This window comes from Drosophila gunungcola, assembly GCF_025200985.1.
Source record: "Drosophila gunungcola strain Sukarami chromosome 3L unlocalized genomic scaffold, Dgunungcola_SK_2 000005F, whole genome shotgun sequence".
NCBI classification, from domain to species: Eukaryota; Metazoa; Arthropoda; class Insecta; order Diptera; family Drosophilidae; genus Drosophila; species Drosophila gunungcola.
In genome coordinates, this window is record NW_026453180.1 from 3,092,976 (window position 1) to 3,116,793 (window position 23,818).

Here is a 23,818-nt window from a genome sequence, read left to right on the forward strand (position 1 = left end):
CCAAGATACACGATGCGTATACGCAATACACAGAAATGTAAGGTGAATCACTGGATTTTCCTGCAAATTAGAGTTCTTGACAAGCATTTTCCTAAATTCACAAAAATTCTTTTTTACTTATTTCCCCTTTAATCCAATCAATCTTATTTTCAACTATCGCACACAAAATCTGTTCGCAAATTGCCAACAAATTGCTATTGAATGCTCTATTTAGTTTGGCGAAAAGCCCAAGCCATAAACTGAAACCCGTCATCTGTCCATAGATCTGAATACTAAAAGGAAAATTTAAAAAAGGCAGAAAAACCAAACCAACTAAGTGGTTTCTAGCATAAAAGGAACGGTATTACTTTTACTGATTAAAAAATAAAACTTATCTATCTATTAATCTGTCAGAACTTAAATATGAAATAAATTCATTAAAATATTAAAAATAAAAATAATTAAACAAAATATAGTCTTAAAATATTATAACTCAAATCACCACACTAATGAATTACCAAAAAGCTTAGTTAAATACTCATAAAGCTAATGAGTACATATAGGAGGTTTATTACTCTCCTTTAAACATTTAAATAATGGCTACATAAATAAACTTGCACATAATATAAATAATTTGTTTAAAAAATAGAGCTCGACCTGTGTTGAGAGAAATGTTAAATATACATTATTTTGAATATCCACTATCTATATTTTTCTTATAAATAAATACAGAAATAAATTGTTTGAACTTATTTTATGTTATTCTTTTCATGATGGTAAATACGAGTCTGTATATTCTTTTTTGTCTTTACCAGTTTAATTGCCCGCATTTAAATATTTCGCCTCCAGTCGTTTAAGTAGCGGCTTTGTCCATAAAATTGATTGCTTTTCTTCATTATTAAAAAGCCAAAAGTGCTCTTCATTTCTGTCAACAGCCAGTGACGAACTTATAGCCCCTCACGAACCACCTCTGACCCCCATAAATATAGTAAATACATGGTAGTTCTTGCTGATCCATCGCCGGCTCCAGTCAGTCCAGCTCGGTGCCAAAAATAGCAAAACGATATTAATTTTTGTTTGCTTTGTTTTGGTTTCTGTTTCTGTTACTGTTTCTTTGGCCACCGAAGCCGCAAAGCAGGCAGGAAATGAGAATTGAGTACAATAAAAATCATTCAATAGTATCACTCGGGCCCCATTGTTGTTCCGAATTAATAATAGATAACAATGGCTGTAGAAAGCAAAGGCCCAAAAGAGGAAAAGCCGAAACACACACTGCCAGACAATAGGGGAAATAAAAAGGCAGAAAGTGGATTATGAGCACTGGGGCAGGACCCGAAATCCATCCCTGGTTTAATTAACTCTCGACGTGATTTTCCCTGTTTCTCCAGCGCTGAGAAATGGCCAGAACTAGTAGTGAATGGTGGTCAGGGGCTCGTAATTTGAAGTTATGTGCGGTCTGATGTAACCAACAACCAACCAAGTTTCCTCGAGGTCCTGCGAGAAATTTCCATTTAAGTCGGGCAGGCATAGCGAACTGGCGTTTTCCCTTCTTACCCATAAATCATAAACAAAAGGCAGCATTTTTGGATAACAAAAGGCTGGAGAAAAAATTTTCAGATTCAGCTTTAAAAATGTTTATAGTTTGGGAAGAAATTCACTGAAGAGTGAGGGAGTTCCGAAAAATGTTCATCACTTGTTAAAGTAAGACTGCAAAACAAACTTCCTAGAAGGAAATCGTAAACAAAAAGGCATTAATTTCGAAGAACAAAAGGCAAAGAATAAAGTTCTGCTACTCTTAAAATGTTATGGTTGAAAAACAAATTTCTATGCAAGTGCTTAAGCCTGTTCTCTTTTTGAAATAAGTTCACGTTGAGGAATATAAGTCTACTAAAGGTCTTAACTATTTTTTAGCTTTATAAAAGAAGAAATCATAATAATACTTTATAACAAAAATAAAATTTATTTTAATTTCAGGTTAAATTAAAGTAGTTTCAAACAAAAGATAAAGAATAAAGTTCCCTAGTCAGTTTAAAGTATGTTCTAGTTTTTAAACAAATTTCTAAGCATGTGCTTAGCCTGTTGTCTTTTAGAATTAAGTTTAAGGTAAGGTAATAAAAGCCTTCTCAAATTCTTAACAACGTTCTAGCTATGTACGAAATAAAATCACAATAATACATACTTTTTAACAAAGATATTATATAAGAAATAAACACTTTTATGTTAATTTTAAGTTATGTAGCAGGTTGGTGTAAAATTAAAAAGCATTCAAACAATTTATGAAACAAAATTCCTGCTTGAAGTTGAGAAAAATAAATCCTTTCTTCTATCACTGACCAACTCGCAATCCAATCTCATCAGCAGGACAGAGTATAAATGGCAGGTCATGGGTGTCAGGTTACAGAACGAGATTTAAGCCTGGCAATGTGGTCAAATGGGGCTCCTTGCTGTAGTAGCAGTGTCCTTGAATCAGACACTCGAACTCGACCACAGGCAACGGGAATGGCACTAACTTCCAGCTGGGTTGGGAAGGTGGTTTTTACTAGTAAATGGGTTAGGGGTGGTGCGGTTGAGATCGTGACCTCGTGAGTGACTGCGCCTTCACCTGTCACACGGCCGAGGAAACCAAAACCAAAACGAAACGCAAACGAACTTGGGTACATGCGAAAATGGTACCCAGCTGCGAAAATGAAAAAGAGGGCTCCGAGATTGCCAACTAACCAAGTTTCATGGCATTGGTCACAGCAGCAGCAAAAGCAGCCACAATAGTACAAGAAACATGGCACTAACTGCTACAATATATCACTGAGAAAAATCATTAAAAATGAATAGTAAAAGAACTGAAAAATAAAAATATTACTAGGAGCTTGTTCTTGAATCATTTAAATCATTACAAATAACATCATAAAATAATAGAAAAAGTAAGGCAAATTATTACGCGGAACACAGTTTTAAATACCAATATTAATACATACTTTCAAAATAAACCACTAAAGTATCAAATATTATTTTGACAATTATAAACTGTATAAACTGGTAATAAAATGTAGCACTTACATTTTAAAAGTACCATATAAACAGTACATATTTTTGGGAATAAGCAATTTCTGTGCGTTAAAACCAAATAATAAGTGCTTATTTGGTTTAATTATTACAACCGACCTTCAATGAAGTAGCACATACATCAAAGGAAAATTTTCATTAGATATTTAAAACCGTACATATTGAAATAGGACGGTTAAAATAACCCAGTCTTTTCTGTTTCTTTTTCAAAAAGAACACATTTAAAATTTTTAATCATACATTTGTTATTCCGTTTCCTAAAAGTTTTTTTTTTAATAAAAAATCATACTAGAGCGTCTTAAAAATATATATTTAAAACTTTTTAGTTGAACATTTCCTCATTCATTTTTAAAAATAAACAATTAAACTGTTTCTACTACTACCATTGAACTAAGGTTTCATCTTTATTTAGATTTATTTAAATTAAAAAGCTATTAATGGAAACTAAAGGTTTTAAAACAATAATAATTTTAACGAACGAAACAAAGTTTGATAACATTATCTTAGTTAATAGCTCTTCTCTTTTGTTAACCATTTTTTATGAGTTACATTTTTATATATTATAAAATCATATTTTTGCCCAAGTGTAATGACTGTAAAAACGGCAAAAACAGCGCTCGTTCGGCAGAGTTGTATCCTGTTTCCAATTTTCATTCAGTATCCCACTTCCACGCGCACTTCGTGTGTCTTTCCCTTTCTGCCACTCCTCTTCCTGCTCCCTCGACTGCCACCCACTTTGCAGTCCACAAAACACCATCCCACCACCCACCACCCACCGACTTACATCCCAAAGTAGGTCGTCGCGTCTGTCCTTGCCGTTAAGCGAAGGCAGGCATGGCAGAAAGGCACAAAGGCGAGCTCGACGAACAAGGAGCTGCAAAAAAAAGGACGAAAAACTTCAGCTAACCTCATTACGCGTTTCCCGACCAACTGGTGACGTCATTGGTTGGGCTGTGTGCCTTCGCCTGCTCATTCGCCTGTAAAGGCTGCGCACGAGGTGGGTGGCAAAAAGGTCAAAGGTTGGCTTAGTGAACAGAACTACCTGTAGGCTTGCTTGGCATTTTGAGGAAAACACACAAAAACTAATAATTGTTAATAACAAAAAATAAATTTAAAATTACAAAAAAACATTCTCATAAATTATTTCACGGGCGGATCAAAGGATCTAAGCAAATGAATGGAGCAATTTCCTTTTTGGGCTGGAAAGGACCTGCGCAGTGAGCAAAAAGAGAAAGAGAGAGAGTTGTTGGAGTCGTCGGCTTTAGATTTTCTGGAAAACACGCAAAAAGGACAACAACAAATTGCAGTAAACAGCAGAAAAAGTAGCCAAATTTTGGGTGGCGGTGTACAGGGGAGCGGGATTAACGGGCGGTGTAACAAGCGGGCGTAAAAGGGGCGGGGTTAAAGGGTAACATGCGTAGCGGCAACTGAGACATTGGAATTATTATTACATTTTACTTGCTTTTATTGCCTTTCATATCCTGCCTTTCCCTTTGCTGCGCCCCTCTTTCAATGTGTTTGCATTTTTGTCGTGATATATACATATACATACATATATATGTTTACTGGTTGTATTAATATTATTTTTACGATTCAGCCAGGAGAAATGGAAATTCTGAATACTCGACACGGTACAAAAAACGGTACAAAAACTGGCCAAAGTGTATGACAAAATGTTCACTAATCCCATTTGAATTTCATTCGTCTGCCAAATGGATTTCATTTTAATTTCGCGTTAAGCAAAGACAAATCCCTGCAACGGCTTTCGGTAACCGAATTGAAATGCGTTCGCAGCTGATTTGCATGCAAATAAGACAGATTTTCCAATCCCATCTCATCCGCACGATGAATATCCCTCACATGTTGGGTAAAACTGCCAGTTTTGCCGAACAAATATGCGGGAATGTCACGGCTCATCGCTTCGTGGCTCAAATAAAATACATAAATACATACAAATAAAATACATATCCATGGGTTATGCGGGAATTTTTGAGTTTGCCAATGGGGTTTCTGTACGAATGATTCGGACCAATTAAGTGTCCGCTCAACCATAACTAATTCAAGTTTGTATTTACTATTTGGCAAAGTTAACGTGTAGACTGAGAAACATTTCATGCGTGAACGTCAGTTACTTTTTTAAGAAAACAAAAACTGATTTACTTTTACTTAAGGAAATATTTTAAAAATATTTTAAAATGAACGCTTGAAAATATCAACGAAGGAAATCAGATACGACTTTTACATTTATTTTGGAAATTAGTGTAATCTTTAAAATATATATTTAGTTTTGTCACTATTTTAAAAGAACACTTTATGGGATCAATGAATGAAATCAAGTTGTAGTAAATTTGAAATATATATATTTCTGTCTCTACTTAAAAAAACACTTTCAGGGATCAATGAATGATATACATTTTTATGAATCTTTTTTTCAGGTTTTGCTTGTAAATAATAAATAAGACAGTTTAATTGTATTTCAAAATCTGCCAGCAATTCTTTTTATTTATCTTAAAAATGTATTGTTTAAAAAATTGAGTGCACAAGTAATTTTTATAAAAATTGACCGAAAACAAATATGCAAATTAAATGTAAACGCTTATGAATAACCTTTTTGATTGCGTTTTGATAAACTCTGTGAACTGGCACTCGTTGATGGGGTTCAAATTTCCACTTACCGTATTAAGTAGCCGCCACTTGGGCCGCTTGGTAAGTCAGCCACTTCTCTTGGCTTTCGGACGTTTCTTATTATTTTTATTGTTATGAATTTCAATTTCGGTGTCTCAAGGACGTTCATGATATTAAAGACCCGAAATATGCGCAACACTTTCGCGTCACTTGCGCACGTATACCCACGGCTTTAAAGTGTGTGTGTGCACCGTCCTTGGTGTGTTTGTGTGTGTGTGCTAGCGAGTGGTACGCGGCGTATACGTGATGTGTGTTCTAAGCAATCCCCGCTCGCTGCTCGAGCTCTTCCGATTTCTGGGGCTTTTCAATTTCCTGTTGCTTTCGTTCATTAAGCCCCATAGAAAATCATGAGCCCAAAAACTAATCTGCAAAGGGTACATTTCATTTTTGTGAATTAATATTCTTTTTCTTTCTTGAATGGAAACTGCTTTAAAGATGAATCTGTGTGCCGAGTTTGCGCCGCTTTTGAGGTCGTCAGTGTCCTTGGCATTATATACAATTTGTACTTGGTTTTATGTATTCTCTTTTGGCTTTCTCCTCGTTTTTTGTTGGGCCTGCAACTTTCCCTCCCTTTCTCCGTTGCGTGTTCTGGTTTTTCCAGATCAGTGCCTCGCAGCTTGAGCCATATTTTCCCCTGGCATAATTGCATGAAGCGAAATCCTCTAAGTGGCAGGATATGGCTGGATGAGCGAAGGATGTCGCCGTCTGAAAGCAATTTCTTTTTCTTTCAGCTGGCCAAATGCCAAGGGCCACATTTCACATTGAACATCTTTTGATTTGCTGTTGTTGATGACTTGGTCACACCTAACAACTTCTAAGTTACAAAGCTAACACAACCATTTGATTTTGTAGAAATTACTTTTATGTTTAAATCAGTTTTAAAAAAATAATCTAGTCTGGCATTGAAGAATGCTAAGAACTGGGTCAGATATATACTATTTTATTCTCTGAAATATATAAAAAAAGAAGGATATAAGAAAAACTGAAGGATGTTCCTGCCCCTAAGAAATTTCTTCTACTCTTAGCTGGCCAAATGCCAGATGCTGAATTTTCATTTGAGTGGCTAGTCAAAACTGCCGATAAACTCAAAGAGAAACTCGCCTGCGTTTCTATTAATTTGCCTAATATTTTGTAAACATCATGTTGTCTATATTCCATGACGTCACCTGAATGAGAAATCAAGAAAACCAAACGAAGACGTAGTAGATTGTTTCGTATCTGTGCATCTGATGGATAAACAAATCGCCTGCGTGCGCTCATCGATTTTTATGAGTTCAAAGATTTACTTTCTGCCGCATTCCAACACAAAAATCCCTGCACCGAAAATCCAATGTGCATTCGCATGCCAGAAGCCGGGCAAACAAAGGCATAAAACCGTCCAAAAAAAAAGCTGAGAGCAAAACAAAAATATTAATGGCGTCATTTGTCGAACCGAGAAAAAGGCACCCGGATGAAGTGCAGAGGAAAATTTGTTGCTCGCCAGGGAAATGAACGGAAAAAATAACAAATACAACAAAAAATATTTTCCACAGCGAATGGGTGGTGCTTTAAAGAATAGGTGTATATGGAAAATAAATTAGGAAATTTACATAATTAGAAACAAACAATATTTATACATTTTGTATCTTCTTTGATCTGAGCCTAAAACCGAAAGCGATTTTAAGGCAAATCCAAATTAGTTGAGGATATCCAGAAGATATAACAACAGTATTTAATAAATTTTGTAAATATTGACTAAAAACATATATATATATAATATATAATATAATTACGATATTTTTGACATGGCAAAAATGTACTATGCCACAACGTTATAAATTTACAATGCCAAATTGTGTATTTTTAAATTCTAGATTCATAGTTCTTTTAAGGATATTCAAAACACTATTCCAAAAAGTGCCTATCAAAAAGATTTTACCTAGAAATCTGGATTTTGTTTAAGGAGCTTTTTAATTTTTCCGCAAAATAGGCCCTAAAAAACTCCCAAAGATGGAATGCTTTTGGGGTCAAAAGCCAAACACGTGCTTCGCCAAAACATTTGACTTTGGCTTTGATTGCGAAAAGGCACGCGAATTCGGCTGCGATTCTGACACGCCCCCAGGAACTCAATCTCAGTCTCAGTGGGTTCCGGACAACTATTTTCGGATACCCAATTAATCTTTGGGCAGAAATTTCACTGCGTGCGGTGGTGTGGAATTTTAAGCGATTTGCTAGTCATTATTTATTTTTCTTCGGGATCGCCGAGTGAAATAAATCGAGCTAAAAATAAAACACAACATCTAGAACTTGGCCAGCAATGAACTTACATCGTCGAGTGAGGTGAGGCACACACCGAATACATTTATCATTATCAGGGGACTGCGAAAATTTGAAACATTCATGAGTCGGTTAATGCCACAGACTTGATAAATGCTTTCAGCCTTGAAATAAATAACTCGTTTGGGAGAAAGACATCCGAAGTCTCAAATAGGCTAGCACAAAATTGATTTATATTCTAAGAGAGGTTTTGAAAATTCATGGAGATCTTAAATCTACTGTTTGAATGCTTTAAAGTGTTTAATGTTTCCCAAGTAGGTGTGTATTTAAAAATCAAATATCAAAGTGATTTTAATGCCTCCATTCCCAGCTGTCAGAATATATTTATGTATATCGATTTTAATAGCTCGCATTTCCGAAATCACTAATGTGCCAATCAGTGGGTGGCCAACTTTTGAAAAATTAACTAGCCCCTCTGCAGTAAGCCACTCGAAGGCACTATCAATACTCGATTCGAAATGGTATGGCATGCATTATTAAGCTACCCTCACTGCCACCAACTATGATTTATTAGGCTAAACACGCATGGCTAACAGGTTGGCAATTGCACAGAAGGAAAAATTATACAAATCCTTCTTGCCATTTTAAAAAGATTAGCTTATCTAACTACTTTAGTGAAGAAATGAATGCAAACCTTTTGTGTTTAATTTATTTATTTAAAATTTAAAATTGAAATTTTTTAAAATTTAGGTAGAGCTTTTAAAAATGGTTTTAAATATTATTATTTAAATTTAAGCAACACATACATTTTGTATTTGATTTATTTAATGAAGCTATAATATTTGTAATCATGAATTTCAAATTTTAGGCTTTGACATTTAGTACAGATTAATGCCACTAAATAAACGAATTAATATTTAAAATCTATATGTAAAAGTAATATATTTTGTGCTAGAAAATCAATTTTGCATTGTCAAAAATTTGGAACAAAAATATGAAATTTTAACAACCAATTTAAAAAACAATTTTGTTATTGTGCACACATTTGAACAACTTTAAAGTATTATATAGCTGTCCAACTACTTTACTGAAGAAACTAATGTAGAATTTTGTATTTAATTTATTTAATTAAGCTATGATTTCATTTTACAATTATTAAAAAACTTTTAATGAGCTTTATACTTTATACTGTTAATGTATTCAATTGTGTTGGGTCTATCATTATATGACAGTAATATATTTTTACATTACAAATTAGAAACAGAATAGACAAGGTTTAACAGAAATTGAAAAAAACCCTTTTTTTTGTCATTGTGCACCCATTGAAGGGGTGTGCATTGACCATAATCGAAAATCAATAAGGCGGCTGGCACATATGAGGAATATGGTCGACCATGGCACACCGTTAACGTTAACGGGCAATGGCCCAAAGTTTATTATGAATACTTGATGCGGTTGCGGTCCGTCCAACTGCGCAGTTGCCATGAACGGCTAACAGATGGGGGCCGCCAAGGTAACGAACGCACTGCAGCCAAGACCAAGACTCCAAGCAGACACCAATTTGCGCCGGGTTAATGACACCTACTACTGCCACTCGAAATAAAGTGCCTGGCACACCCTGTTGCCATCGATTTTGGCCACGGATCCGGGATAAAGATGACGCCATGTCGGAATGCAGGACCTTAAAGGGGCCATAAAGCCGCGTAATGCCCAATAAAAACAATTAAGTTAATACACGAATGCCCCTTTTTCAGGCAGCTGCCAAGTGCAACAATTGAGCGAAAGTGAGAACGAGCACCCACACATATAAATATATGTACTGTGTATATATATATGGGAACCCTAAATGTTAGCCAAGGCCAAGTCAAGTTGGTCAAGAAGCAGAAATAAAGACGGCAGCAGCTTGCATGCCAATGGCCAATAAGTCGCCGTGGCACGCAAAAGAAAACCCCGAAAAATGCGGGGCAAAAGGCTGAGGAAAGTGGCGAACACAATTAGAGTAACTTGCTTAAATTTACAGAAAATGGAAAGTGTGCTTCAGAGACGTGAGTGTTCGTTCTTCACAAACTTCGTTTAAGCGCTCCTCGCACATTTTTGCTGGCCAAATAAAATTAGAACACTGCACTGAAAGAAACAACAGAACCTGAAAAAGCAGAATTGAAAACTTCTCTTGGTTTTCGAAAGTGCACAATTACCCCTGACCAAAAACTTATTAAAATATATATTATACAAACTAAATTGTCAACACTTGTATATTAAAAAAAAGACATGTTTTTAGTGTTACTACACTAAGCTCTATTTATAATTTATCTTATTGAGGTTGTAAAAAAGTATTCTTCAGTTATCTAAATATATTTTGGGTGACCAGAGTCAACATTATTTATTCACAAAGCCTAGTGTGAACCTGCAGCTTGCAGAACGGTTGAAATTAGGTTATTCTTCCAAAAACAAAGTGCTTAGTAAAAAACCCCGGATATTTTCTCGCAATGCTGTCTGGGGGTCAGCCTCAGGCGGATGTGGATGTGGCCGGAAGTCGATGGCGTCGAATTGGGGAAGACCCGCCAGCCGAAAGGAAGCCCGGCACACATCGACACAGATAGAAAAGGTGCCCAAGTGTTGAGGTTGCCGCTGACGCACTCTGAACATACGCCCTTCGCGGCCCTTTGCCGAGCATTTAAAAATAAATGCACTTGACTTGCAAAATGCTTGCGCCAAACAAAAGAAAATGGCAGCCATAAATTTAGACAATGGCAATGGCGACGCTGGAGAGTCGGCAATAAATGTTTGCCACTCGCAAGCGGAACAACAATTGGCACAACAAAAGCTACGTTCTGGGCAACATTGACACGCTTTTTGTACATATTTGCATTGCCTTGTTGTTGCCGCGGGCCTTAGTTTTAGTTTTACTTCTGATTTAGTTTCAGTTTAGTGCTGGCTTTTTCTTCACCCTTTCTCCTTTTGCCGGCAAAAAACAGGAAACATTCCGCCTTGCAATATGCAAATGGGAAAAGCTTGGAGTTGCTTGCTTTAAGCACTTAAGTGGATTTTTGGCATTTGATGCAATGTGTCTTGTTTGAGAGGGGAGTTTTGCTGAAAAGGAATTACTTTGTGTCCAAAGTCTTACAAATTCGTGCTTGATAAAGTGCTTTGAAGCTTGTCAAAGTTAGTTAAGAAATACTTATTCCGGTCTTTGAAATGATGGGCAAGCTGTTTCTCAGTTAGGCCTCTGTAATTATATTTTAATTAACAATCAAATTAATAATAAGTTGTAATATGTCTTAAAACCATACCAAAATAAATATTTTAAGGTAATAAATTGTTTTTTACCCTTCGTTATTGATTGCCTCTTTTGCCTTTTCCTTTTACATTTTAAATTAATGCGTCCTTATAACCAAAGTTCCTAATTATTTTCGCTAATGTTTGCCCAACATTTTCAATTAGCGTCAACAAAGCAAAGAAACCATTAATCACACATGAGGCTGCTCAGACTTTCAGCTTTGTCATCAAAATTAGCCAGCAAGTTTATAATGTCCCCATGGCTATATGGCTATATGGCTGTTGTTTTAGTCCAGTTTAGTAATCCGAGTAGCCCCGTTTTGAGGGAAAATGAAAATGTCTGGGGAAAGTCAAGGCTGCTCGGCGATGGACAATGTCAAACCATTTGCGGGCAATTAAGGGGCCATTTTGTAATGTTCTGCATACGTGTTTAGCAAATTATGTTTGCAGATTTATGAGCTCCACTAAATAAGTGTGTGTGGTTGTGTGTGGGCGTGTGGGCGCTGCCATAAATTTCAGCAGCCATTATCTGGCCAAGTTTTTATGACAAGGCCAGGAGCAGTCAAAAGAAATGGCTTTCGCCATGCCTCTCACGCTTTTGGCCAAGTTTCGCTATGAACAACGAAAAGGTCTCACCTCATTAAAATGGGAAATTAATTGCGTTCTGCCAAGGGCCTTAAGGCAATTCAACAGGTTCCAAGGTGAAGTTGCCCACTTCTCACTCACACACAAAAAACACAGATACTCACCCATACACTCTAGGAATTAATTGTCGAGCTGCGGGGCTAACATGTTGCATGCATCCTCAGTAAAAATGAAAAAAAAACGTGAATTATAAAAGCCAACTGCAACAAGAGCTGCCAGTTTGCATGCAGTTTAGTTTCATTTTGCGCCAGAAATAATTGCAATAAAATTGGAGAAAAACTTTCGCCTTTCGTCTGCACGCGATTAAAATAAATGGAAAATTCAAGCAGCGCACATAAAAGCTTTCAATTAAACCAAAAGTTTTGAATATAAACGCATTTGTTACCTGGTGGATAGGGTGGTTAAGAGATTAATTATGAGAAGGGACTTACAGTTGCGTAATTATAATTCACAGAAAATGTTTTCAAAGGTATTCAGTCTAAGATCGTAAGTTGTTTTGTGTAAATAAATATTAAAGCTGTAACAATTCAGCAATTCTTTAAATCTCGTTTAAACACCACAAAAATAAATATTTTATTATGAAAAATATTTATCTTGACAGAGAAATTCAAAAATGATTTATAAATGATAAATATTAATATCACGTTTAAAATTATTTAATAAACCTTAAAACTCTTTTAAAAAATAATGTTATCTTAAAATTTTGTTTTGCTTAGATTTTTGATAAAAAATTACTTGTTTTAAGAAGTCTAAATATTATTAAGATCATCATACCCTGCCCAAATTGCATTCCCCTTCAACTCGAAGAGAAACTCCCCAGGAATTTTGTCAAAAATGTGACTGCTCGAGTTTTGGCATTGCCATTCGGAAATTGTATAACTCCGAGTACCCACTTGGAATCGGAGCTAATAAACAACAATTTAGTCGTACTAAAATGCAACAAAACTATATAATTTGCGTCGCAGCCATAACTCGCGAACTCTGACCCCTGGCACGCGAGGTGAAAGCGGGCAAAGCGTGGAAAGAGTTGAAAGGGCAGCGAGAATGACAGGTGGCGCACAAGTCAGCAATCTGCATGCGAATGGGCACTCACGTGGGCCAAAATGTGAATTTCTGAATGGGAATGCGGTAATGAATACGAAATGAAGATGTTTTAAGCGGCGGTCAGAGGTCAGTTCAGATTTTCCAAGGCGCTACGCATGGCAATCCATTTCGGAAAATTCGCGGACCGTTAGGCTTATTACTTGCCACTTCCGGCGGAGCGTAAAAATTCAAATTTGATTGCAATGCGGCAGCAACTGAATCATAGGGCTGCGAAATCTGGGCAAAGGCCAAATAAGCGAATGGAGTCCAAAAATAGAAATTTAAATGTAAAATGCCCAGCCTTCGGCGATTGCAAAATAACGCTAATAAATAAGAGAAGCGACCTCGATTCTTTTCTGTGTCCGACATTTACACACAATTGCATTCATTTGCATACGCAATTATGCGATAATTGCCACAAAGGTTTTCCCAGCCCCAAAAAGTAGGCTACAAATAAGGCAGAGACTGCCTGGAAATGGAAATTGTGAGGACGCACATACTGATTGGTTTTACTATCTTATCAGTTGTCTGCAACTATTGATTCATTACCCGCAGTCACAGTGGGCGTGGCAACTTTAAATAGCCTGATTCAATAAAAGGGTTTTGGCCGAGTGATTCATAGGTCAAACAAATGAAATGGGTTATCTTTTCAGCACTTGTGGTCAAGGATACTGATTTAAGGCTTTCAATTTGGGGATATAGATAAAATCACTTACAAACAACTTTCGATTAACTTTTAATTAAAGTTGTTTTTGTGAAGCAAATTAAAATTAAAAATCGATTTTATAGAAATATTCTTTGTTACACTAATTTTAAAATAGTTGGTCGAATTTATTTAAATAATATTTTAGTTACAAGATTATAATGTAAGACATATATTAAACCAATTCCACTTTAAAGTAGTCTTCAATATTAATCTAAATAAATTAAAAGTAATTAATCTTATACCATCTAAACAAAATTGTTTATCTTTTCTTCAAACTATATTTATCAATCGTTCTTATTAATATTAATATTTTTTGGTGCATATTATTAAATATTATATGCCCCACTGTGCCGCCGTGTGTTTGATTACACGGCACGCATAATTAAGGTGGCCATCATTTATGCGGCTTATCAGCCATTGATTTGCGGTTAGATATAATTGCTTTCCAATAATCAGCCCTTACTGATTGCCGTACCCCTATCTCTGGTCATAAATTGCAGCTATTGCCCCCACAAAATGCTGCCAAACCACGCCTGAGCCTCAATCTCAAACTCAATCTCAACCTGAAACTGAATCTGAGCCCGGAACCACGACGACCCAGGGGCCAGGACCAGAACACAACTGTGATCATAGACATAGCAACGAGAGTGGAGCCGGGAGCAGACCAAAGCCACGGGCACAGCCAAAGATGAGGGAGTCCGGGGACTCAGCCAGCAGCCTGCCAGACCGCAACTGAGCGATTTATAGATCCGCAGATAATAATACCACGGCCGGAAGTCACAAATCGGTATCAATTGCCCCGGCGGCGATAGCTATCGGCAATTGGCAGAGGTAGAGGAAGAGGTAGAGGAAAAGGAAGAGGAAGAGGAAGAGGAAGAAAGGACACCAGAACAGCACACTCGCCAACGGAGGCTGTAATGACGACAATTGACGCGATGTAGCGGTGAGTCCCCTAACACTATATTACACTCTCGAAAATAATCATTGAGATCATGAGAAAAACAGCCATTAAATTGGAAACATAAAAATGTAACCCTTGCTTATTATGATTTATCAAAAATTTTTAATTTAAAAAATTAACAAGCCTTTAGTTGTTGAAAACTTCCCTTTAAAAAATCAGAAGCATCGAAAAGCCTAAGAATTAAATTGAAATTATTTAAAATAATGTAAAGAATATTTCATATAACGTAAACGATTGGCTTATTAATAATAATATATCAAAAAACATTTTTCTGTTAAAAAATCAAAATTTGAATAGTTTTACTTTAAAAAATATACAGCTCTATTTTTTAATTTAATTTTTAGTACCTACAAATTTGTTGTGCTTATAAATGAATCTCGTAGCGTTTTTCCCTTTCTGTGGAAAATAAATAAAAAAAAAAGCAGCAAGCAAAAGCTCCCATTTAATTATGGTGTACTTATAAGTTAAGCTCACAGTGCTTAAGCATTTTTGTGGGTAATAAATCTGTTCGCTTTGCAATTGCAGCAGACTTATGGTCGGCGAACGCGACAGGGACCGTGAGGCGGTACGCTGGGCAACGGGTGAATCAACACCGCTTCAAACCAATAATGGAGTATTACAAATGGTCGGGCAATTGCAAGGTGGACAGGCTGCTGGCCAGCAACAGCAACAGCAACAAGCGACTCAGCAACAGCAACAGCAACTCACGAGGCAGCAACAGCAGCAGCAGCATCAGCAATTGCAACAGCAGCAACACAAGCAGCAACAACAGGACATCCTGTATCAGCAACAAAACGAGGCAATTGCAATTGCACGCGGACTGCAGGCTGCAACACCTGCCGACATCGGCGATAATCAGCCGTACTACGATACAAGCGGTAATGTCGATTGGGAGCGGGCGATGGGAGCCGGTGGAGCTGGTGCATATGGTGGCCTCGGCATCGGATCCCTACCAGCAGCTGGCCATGTTGCTTATCACCTTGGGTCAGCTAATGCCCCAGGCCTCGCTGCTCGTCACCTGGACTATGCTGATGGCGGCCACCTTGCTGGCCCATCCGCCGGTGTTTCTGTGGGAAGTGGGGCCGTGTCAATCACAAGATCGGGATCAGGTGGAGCAGTCGGAGCAGTCGGAGCAGCTGGAGCAGCTGGAGCAGCAGGAGCAACCACAGCAGGCAAGGAAGTTCGCTACGCCCCATTCCCAGTCGCATCACCAACGCACTCGATTCCCACAACCTCCCAGCAGATCGTTGGCAGCGTCGGTGGCGGGGGCGTCGGTGGTGCCACAAGTAGTCAATCGATTTCTGGCGGAGGAGGTGGAGGCGGAGGTGCACCCACCAATCCCAGCCAGAGCAACACCACTGGCGCCCTGCAGCGGACACATTCCAGATCCATGTCCTCCATACCGCCGCCCGAGCCGTTCATGATAGCCCAGTCGAAGGCGGCCAATAGCCGCGTGTCCATCAACGTGGGCGGGGTGAGGCACGAGGTGCTGTGGCGCACGCTGGAGCGACTGCCACACACGCGGCTCGGGCGGCTGAGGGAGTGCACCACCCACGAGGCCATCGTGGAGCTGTGCGACGACTACTCGCTGGCGGACAACGAGTACTTCTTCGACCGCCACCCGAAGAGCTTCAGCTCCATCCTGAACTTCTATCGCACCGGCAAGCTGCACATCGTCGACGAGATGTGCGTGCTGGCGTTTAGTGATGACCTGGAGTACTGGGGCGTGGACGAGCTGTACCTGGAGTCCTGCTGCCAGCACAAGTACCATCAGCGCAAGGAGAACGTCCACGAGGAGATGCGCAAGGAGGCGGAGTCGCTGCGGCAGCGCGACGAGGAGGAGTTCGGCGAAGGTAAATGCGCCGAGTACCAGAAGTATCTGTGGGAGCTGCTCGAGAAGCCCAACACCAGCTTCGCCGCCCGGGTAAGTCCAGTCGGTGGGCCCGACCTTAAGGTAGTCCATAGAGTCCCAAATCCCTCAAACCCCGAAAACTTTTAGCCGCACAGAGAAAAAGGATGTCGCTATAGAAGGCCCACCATTGTATTGACATCTTATAGACCAGCTTCTTCATATAGGCCTTCATTTCTATATTTAATTAAATTTATATATTTGCTTAGTAAGAGAAAGGTCAAAAGATCTATATTTTCTTCATAGTATAAATATATTTTTGTAAATTTAAATGAATTGTGTTATAATTGAATAATAACAGGTATATGTTTTTGTTTAATGGAAAGTTTAAACATAAAGTTAAACTTATCGTTCAGTTCGCATATAATATGAGTAACAAGTTTTCAAGATATAACAGATCTTAACTTATTCAATTCAATTTGAACAGCTTTAGGTTATTTGGATTTTTTTTATTACAAAATTTGAGTATTAAGAAACTTTAATATTTCTTACCAAATAAAAATGTTGTTTCTTATATAGCAAATAACCCTTTTTCTTTGTGCCTTCCCAAATCCTTCCCTCCAAACGATACCCAAATATTCTCATAGATGTGTTCGTATTGTGTTTCTAACCGTTGAACTGTGAACCGTGTCAATGTCAAGCGTAAGAAACCCTCTTTAGTTCGATAACCCAGACCCCAGAATAACTTCCTCAACAAACTTCCCTACCCCAACTTATATTAAACCCTTTGAGTTCTTGATTACCTCTTGAGTTACTCTTATGTAGTTGAACTTTGGTTCTGTGCAAAGTCACTATTATTTTTACACTATCGCCAGCTCTTGCACTCTGTAATATAACTCAGCCGTCGAGCAGATCAGAGTACTATATAGTGTAAGAATAACAGCAACAAATCTATCTCAACTCTACTCTACGCTCTTTATAAATAGCCCACTCTCAATGCTGTATAAATTTTGCCAATTCATCACTTGCTTATGCGACTCAAACCGATATAAATGCTTGCACTCTGAACAGATATATAATGGATATATTAATCGTTACTCATTACCCGTTACTGGTTACTCGCTACCCGTTTCGAATGTCCGCCAGTTATCTGTACTATATGATGTGATGATATATGGCCTAACTAAATATATATATATTCCGCTGCTTGGCGCGCAGATCCACTGGGATCTGATCTCATGTGAATAACCCATTTCCAAGTGCTTCCAGCTTTTGTGTCATGTATCGTACAGATCGGACAGGACAGTCTTCCTCCATCGAACGGAACTTGGAAGTGCCCAGAGATCTGAGAGGAGTAACCTCTAAAAAAGTACCAGAAAAAGAAATACAAGAAGAGTTTACGGCACCATTTGATTGAGTTCCCTTAAGTTCACCCTTTTATTTCTGCTTTCGCCTAACCAATCCTACAAAACCCCCTCTCTTAGTCTAAGATGCATTCAATGTTTTAGTTTGAGTTTTAGTTTTAGTTTGAGTCTCTAGTGAACGAAACACGCGACGACACCCAGAGAGTTCCAATTAGCCAAAAGATCAAGCCAGAACTGATCGAAACTGCCTAAATTGTTTACTAATCGTTTCTCTAATCCAGTCTTTTTTACATCACACACAGTTTGAGTGCGAAATTGACAAGCCATGTATACATACAACAATACCATATATATAAAACCATTTATATCTACTCTGAATATTATTAATACGTACTATATATCTCTTAATTGTTGATGATGATGGTGAAGTAATCTCTCTCTGTTTATCTCAAATGTTCTCCCCAAACGTCCCAAACACCCCACTGTAACCATGTTTGGGAATGGGCAATAAGCGATATGACCAGGCGGCAGGTGTGCTGTAGAAATCCTCGAAAATATTGTTACGAACAAGGACTCTGGGGAGAAGTGGCCAAAGCGGTGTTGTAATACATTTCCATTTTCCATGTGCTAGGGGGAAATTCAATTAGGATGGGGTTTCAGCTCAGAATTTTTCGGAGGACTTAAGATCCTTCATTCTGGCTGGCATATAAAAGACACACCTATAAATATCACTATTGAAACACCCACTCAAATTATTAGCTTTAGCTTGTATTATACAGCCGATTATTTGCCCCGATTTTTTGCGTTAGCTTTGGCTTTAACCAAGAATATTGGTGAGAGAATGGAAATAATTACAACATATTTGGGTGCATCTCCTATAATTTTTCATTCGATTTTTATTTCCTTTTTATTTATATTATGTACTTTTCATTTTGAAACTCATTTAGGGTTACCAATTTTAATTTGTTTTTATTTTATTACAAATATGGAATGCGTTCCGAGAAATTTCTAAAAACTTATTTAAAGTTTCGCAAGAGCATAACCATTCCATATGAACTATGATTTACACTTTTTATTTAACCTTTTTATTTCGATTTAAAAGGTAATGAAAAATTTCCAGAGCCCTTTGCCAGTTGTACTTTTTATCGTATTTTCATTTATGATTTTTCTTTAACAACTAACTCGATTTTCCGTCAGAGAGAAAGAAGAAACTAACCAAGATTTTTATTTCTGTACTTTTTTAGTTTATTTTTAATACCACGCCTAAACACATCCTTTTTTCAACGAAATGATAAATATGAGAACCAACAAAACTAGCTCTGATCTCTAATAATAAGTTAGAAAATGAAAACCCAGTTGATATCTTCGCCTCGTTGAAAGCGACAAACAACTCAGCAAGAAACCAAAGCGCGCTCACAAGACAAACAAAAAAAACAGAAAATACCCAAAAAAATACTCCAAAAATATTCAAAAACGTTTATTTTATTTGTTATACTATATAAATACACCACAAAAACAACAATAACGAAACTGGAATTGTATAATATCCAAATTGTTGTTCTGTTGTTTGCCTTTTTTGTTCAACTCTTTTCTTTTCCATTGGCGATGATATATGTACATATCTGTATGACGTATATAAACCCTCGTATTCTTTTCTTATACACTATATTTGATGTAATGTTGTAAACTCGTGTGTATTGCATATGGAAGAAATTTATTTAACTCTCGTTGTTATTGTGTTTTAACCAACTTCCTTTGTAAGCTATTGGTCTATTGATAACCTACAATTTTCGACACTTAAACAGAAACACAAAACACTTACACACACACACACAAATAAAATACACTTGGAAAAACTATGTCTGCGGTGCCTTCGAAGTCTTAGCCCCCTCTTCAAATCAGCATTCAATCGGAGAACTATGTATCTTCCATTCAAGTCCACAAAGAATAAATGCAAAATTCATCGTCTCTGTTTCCGTTTTCAGTTTTAGTTTAGTCTTATGATTTTGGTATACGAGACCCGTACCCAAAATATATATAAACATCGATCGAACAAAATCTCCTTCTTGAAATATTAACCCACCAAATTTGCTGCATTTGAATGCCACTAGTATAGAATTTCGTAGTCGATTCGTACTGAATTCTATAGCCGTTTGTATCGAATTTTGTTTGTTTTTTAGTGAGTCGAATAAAGTATGCGAACCAACTCATGCACCCACCAAAAAACTACCAACCACCCACACCCCCTTTTCCCCACCCCCCAGTAAAAAAAACCCCAAAAAACCACCGAAAAAAAAAGCCGAAACCACAAAACGTACAACCCGTAAAAAAAATAACACTCCACGTGAACCAAATGCAAACCTGATCAAATATTTTAGCCGGAACTCAGTTTCCAAAGACACACAGATACACACACACACACCAAAACACACGCCGACACTGTGCAAAAACACTCAGAGTTTTTCACTGTCCTATTTTGAATTTAAATTGAATGTGATTTTTAGTTTTGGTATTTGGTATTCATACGACCTGAAGTTTACCCTTTTTGATCTAGATTTAGTTTTGTATGTACAGCGATTGTGCGATGACTGCCCTTAAAACCTTTGTAAATTTGTATATTTATCATATATTTTATTATCTCTATATCTTTAAGAAGAAACTCTTTTGTCCCCCACTTTTCTTATCGCATGAATTGTTTTTTGACTGTTTTTCGTCCTTGTTTTTCCACCACCTCAGCTCATCACTACTCTTTCACTGGTCACCTTTACCTTTCTCCTTTCACTTTGCTTCCACCCCGAGATCTTGTTCTGTTATCCATCGACTTTTTTTTACTTGTATTTCAAGTGGATTTCAGCCAGGTTCAGGGAAGTTAATTCAAATTTGTTCTCCTTTTTGATGCAATTGCAAAGAATCCAAGTGGTCTGTTCTTCAATGAATTAAAATGTCATTAATAAAAATGTTTAAAATTACAAAACATTCTATTACAAAATCACTAATCAAAATTTTAAAATCTTGAAAAGTCCTTGTACTGTTTTTACTTGAAAAAACTTTTAAAATTTAACTCATTTTAAAAAAATTTCTGCTCTTTAATAAACTAAAACTTTTTAAGTAAAATTACTAAAATTACTTTATTTTACAAAAACTAACATCATTAAAAATCAAAGCTTTAAAAAATTTCAGAAAATTTTCTTAGGATAACACTCATAAAAAATTAGCTTTTTAAATAATTTTAAAAAATCGTATTGTATAAAGGAACACATCAAATGTAAATATACTTATTAAATTATTAAACCAAAACCTTTACACTTTGCAAAAGTATTTAAATGGTCGGTTCACCGACAATCAGCTTCCATTCTTGCTTTGAGTTTTTTTTTTTTTGTAAATCTTGTGGCTCTGTTGTCAGCGGCTTTATAGACAATATTTTGATTTTTGTAGGCCTCAAGCAGCAGAAACCGCTTTTGGCGACTCGCTACTCGCTTTGAACTTTGTAGTTGTTGTGAGTTCTAGAGCGTTTTCAGTTACCTTTTGAGTTTTCGTATTTCCCACGGAGACTGTGATCAAGTAAGCCAGCTAGGAGTATTGCGAAATCATGTTTTACTTTCAACCCAGCGAACCCCTTCCATAACCCCCAAAAAACCCCCCCCCCCCCAAAAAACCACCTTCATGACTGAGCAGCAATGGTAGCAGTTCCAAAATCCAAAACAACAGTATGCCAAAAAGTGATATATAATTCGCACACAAATTTTTGTTTACGAAACCCAACTCCAATGCATTCTGTTCAATCGAAAGCGAAATAAGAATCGAAAGTAAATTAGTTTGTAAAGCCTCACCGCCATTTCAAGTAGATTGTTGAAACCCCCCTCGCCCCCTCGTCCCCTCGCCACGCTCAACCCTTAATTCCCCCCAAAAAAAACTATGGAAATTTAATTAACTTTCCCGAAGTTTGACAGTTCAAGACCAAAGACCACTTCAATGCAAGAACATCTTAAATACAAACTCTATGTACATGACCTGTTTCGCTATTTCCAAAGTCCCCTTTAGGTGCCCTCTCGCACTAGTATCTAACTATCTTACTATCTAGTATTTAGTATCTGTACTTTTTCTACTTCTCATCGTTGCTAACTAGCACCATCCAAATGTTTTCTCTCTTTTCGGTTTTCATTTCCTTTTTATATTTTGTAAGTTTGTTTCGTTTCGTGTATCCTTACGTAATGACTCCTTCTTGACTCTATGTATCTTTTGTCTAATAACTGCATAATCTGTATCTTTAACTTTTTGTATCTATACGTAGCAAGTCATATATAAGCCATAAATAGAGAAGTCAGCTCATCCAACGAAGCAGAACTATGAAATTCAGCTTTCCCACTCCTTCCTCGAAAATAAAAAAAAAAAAACCTTAAAATCCATAATCCCATTCCGAAACCAAATCCGATTCCGAATCCGATTCCGAAACCAGAACTGCGTGGTTGCGTACAGTGGCCTACTATGGTAGATCTGGACAATCACAGAACAGAGTTATCTATGCATACCACTTTTGGGGGCGTGGCATGTCCAAGATGTTCAATCTATCTCTCTCTCTCACTCTCTATCTCTCTCTCTATCTCTATCTCTGTCCCACCCTCTCGAATGTCAGTCACGCACACACCCAAACATTCCACCCAATAAAAACACTCAACCATTTGACCTAATGTGGCATTGAAAATTGCAATTGAAATTTGCATTTCTGACAGGCCTTCTATTCGGTCCCCCGGAAAATCCATTTTCTCCCCCCTTTCATCCTTCCGACAAGACTTCAATCTGCAATTGGCAGTTTTTGGTAAATTAAATGTATTATTTAGAGCCAAGCAATTAAAATTGTTTAAGTGTGTTTGTTTACAGAAACGTACGAAATCGTTGTGGCCCGCAAATAAATGCATAATTTCACGGTCCGTATTTGTGTGTTTTTCCGTGACAGATGCAATTATTTGATGGCCTGTGATTGGCGATTTCTAATTCCTGATTTGATTACACTTTTTGATTTGATTTGGAATCCCCTCTATCTCGTAATTGTAATTCCTAGCTCGTTTGGTACGAAAGTTATATGCATTTGGATTTGAATTAGATTTGGATTTCTTCCTTTTGTCATTTGCTAGAACCATCATATAAATTTGATTTTCTAAATATTATTTACCAAGAGAAAACAAGTCAGACCCAAAAAACAAATACACAAACGTTTCAAACGGTGATTTCTGAGGATTACATATATTGAAAGGATTAGATATAGAAGATAATGTCGACTGCAGTCCCCAAGGGTAGCGTCTCTTATTTAACGACGGAGTGCCCCATTTTGGTTCACCCTCATACCATAATATAGAACCAATTAGACACACACACGTATAGTATGAAATATGTATGTAGGTGTGTAATGTCCTTGTGTTGCGTCATGTGATCTGTCCCCCACAAAAGCAGAGAACTCACACAAACCACAAGCCACTAACCACAGAACCACTAACCACAGAACCACCTACCAAAGAACCACTTACCACTTACCACACAACCACTTACACCCACACCATCCAGAGAAAGAGTTGATCTAGACTAGAGACCCCAAATCTTCGAGACCTAGGATCAATAGAATATATAATACCCAACCCATGTTTTGCGTTTGTGTGATTTTCAGTTTGTTGCCAACCTTTGGTTTCACTTTATGGTTTGTTTTCGATGAAGAAGGATTCACGACGAATAAATATATACTTCACATACTGTACTAGCCTTTGAAAAGTACAAAAAAAAAAAAAAAATGATTAGGAAAGCCAACAATGTTCCTAACCCCTGAGTTTCGACTAACAAAACCCCAAGAAAAGCTTACTTCGAGAGCAGAACTCTAACCGAATGTCTACTTAACCTTGAACAGAAGATAGCATTACAGAATCAAATGGAACTCTACTTTGCTGATTGTTGTAACCGTGTTTATT

General features: G+C 37.3%; 1 protein-coding gene across 21 annotated transcripts in view; it reads left to right on the forward strand.

Moving 5' to 3' along the window:
- The window catches only part of LOC128259570 (potassium voltage-gated channel protein Shab), a 75,386-nt gene that overhangs the window by 19,279 nt on the left and 32,289 nt on the right, over window positions 1-23,818 (forward strand). For all 21 annotated transcript variants that reach the window (XR_008268061.1, XM_052992058.1, XM_052992056.1 and 18 more), the window contains exons 3-4: window positions 14,191-14,633; window positions 15,177-16,575. Coding sequence is in view for 20 of the 21 variants with exons in the window: in XM_052992058.1 (XP_052848018.1) it covers window positions 15,184-16,575 (1,392 nt within the window). In the remaining variant the exon portion in view is untranslated. The remainder of the gene's footprint in view (window positions 1-14,190; window positions 14,634-15,176; window positions 16,576-23,818) is intronic.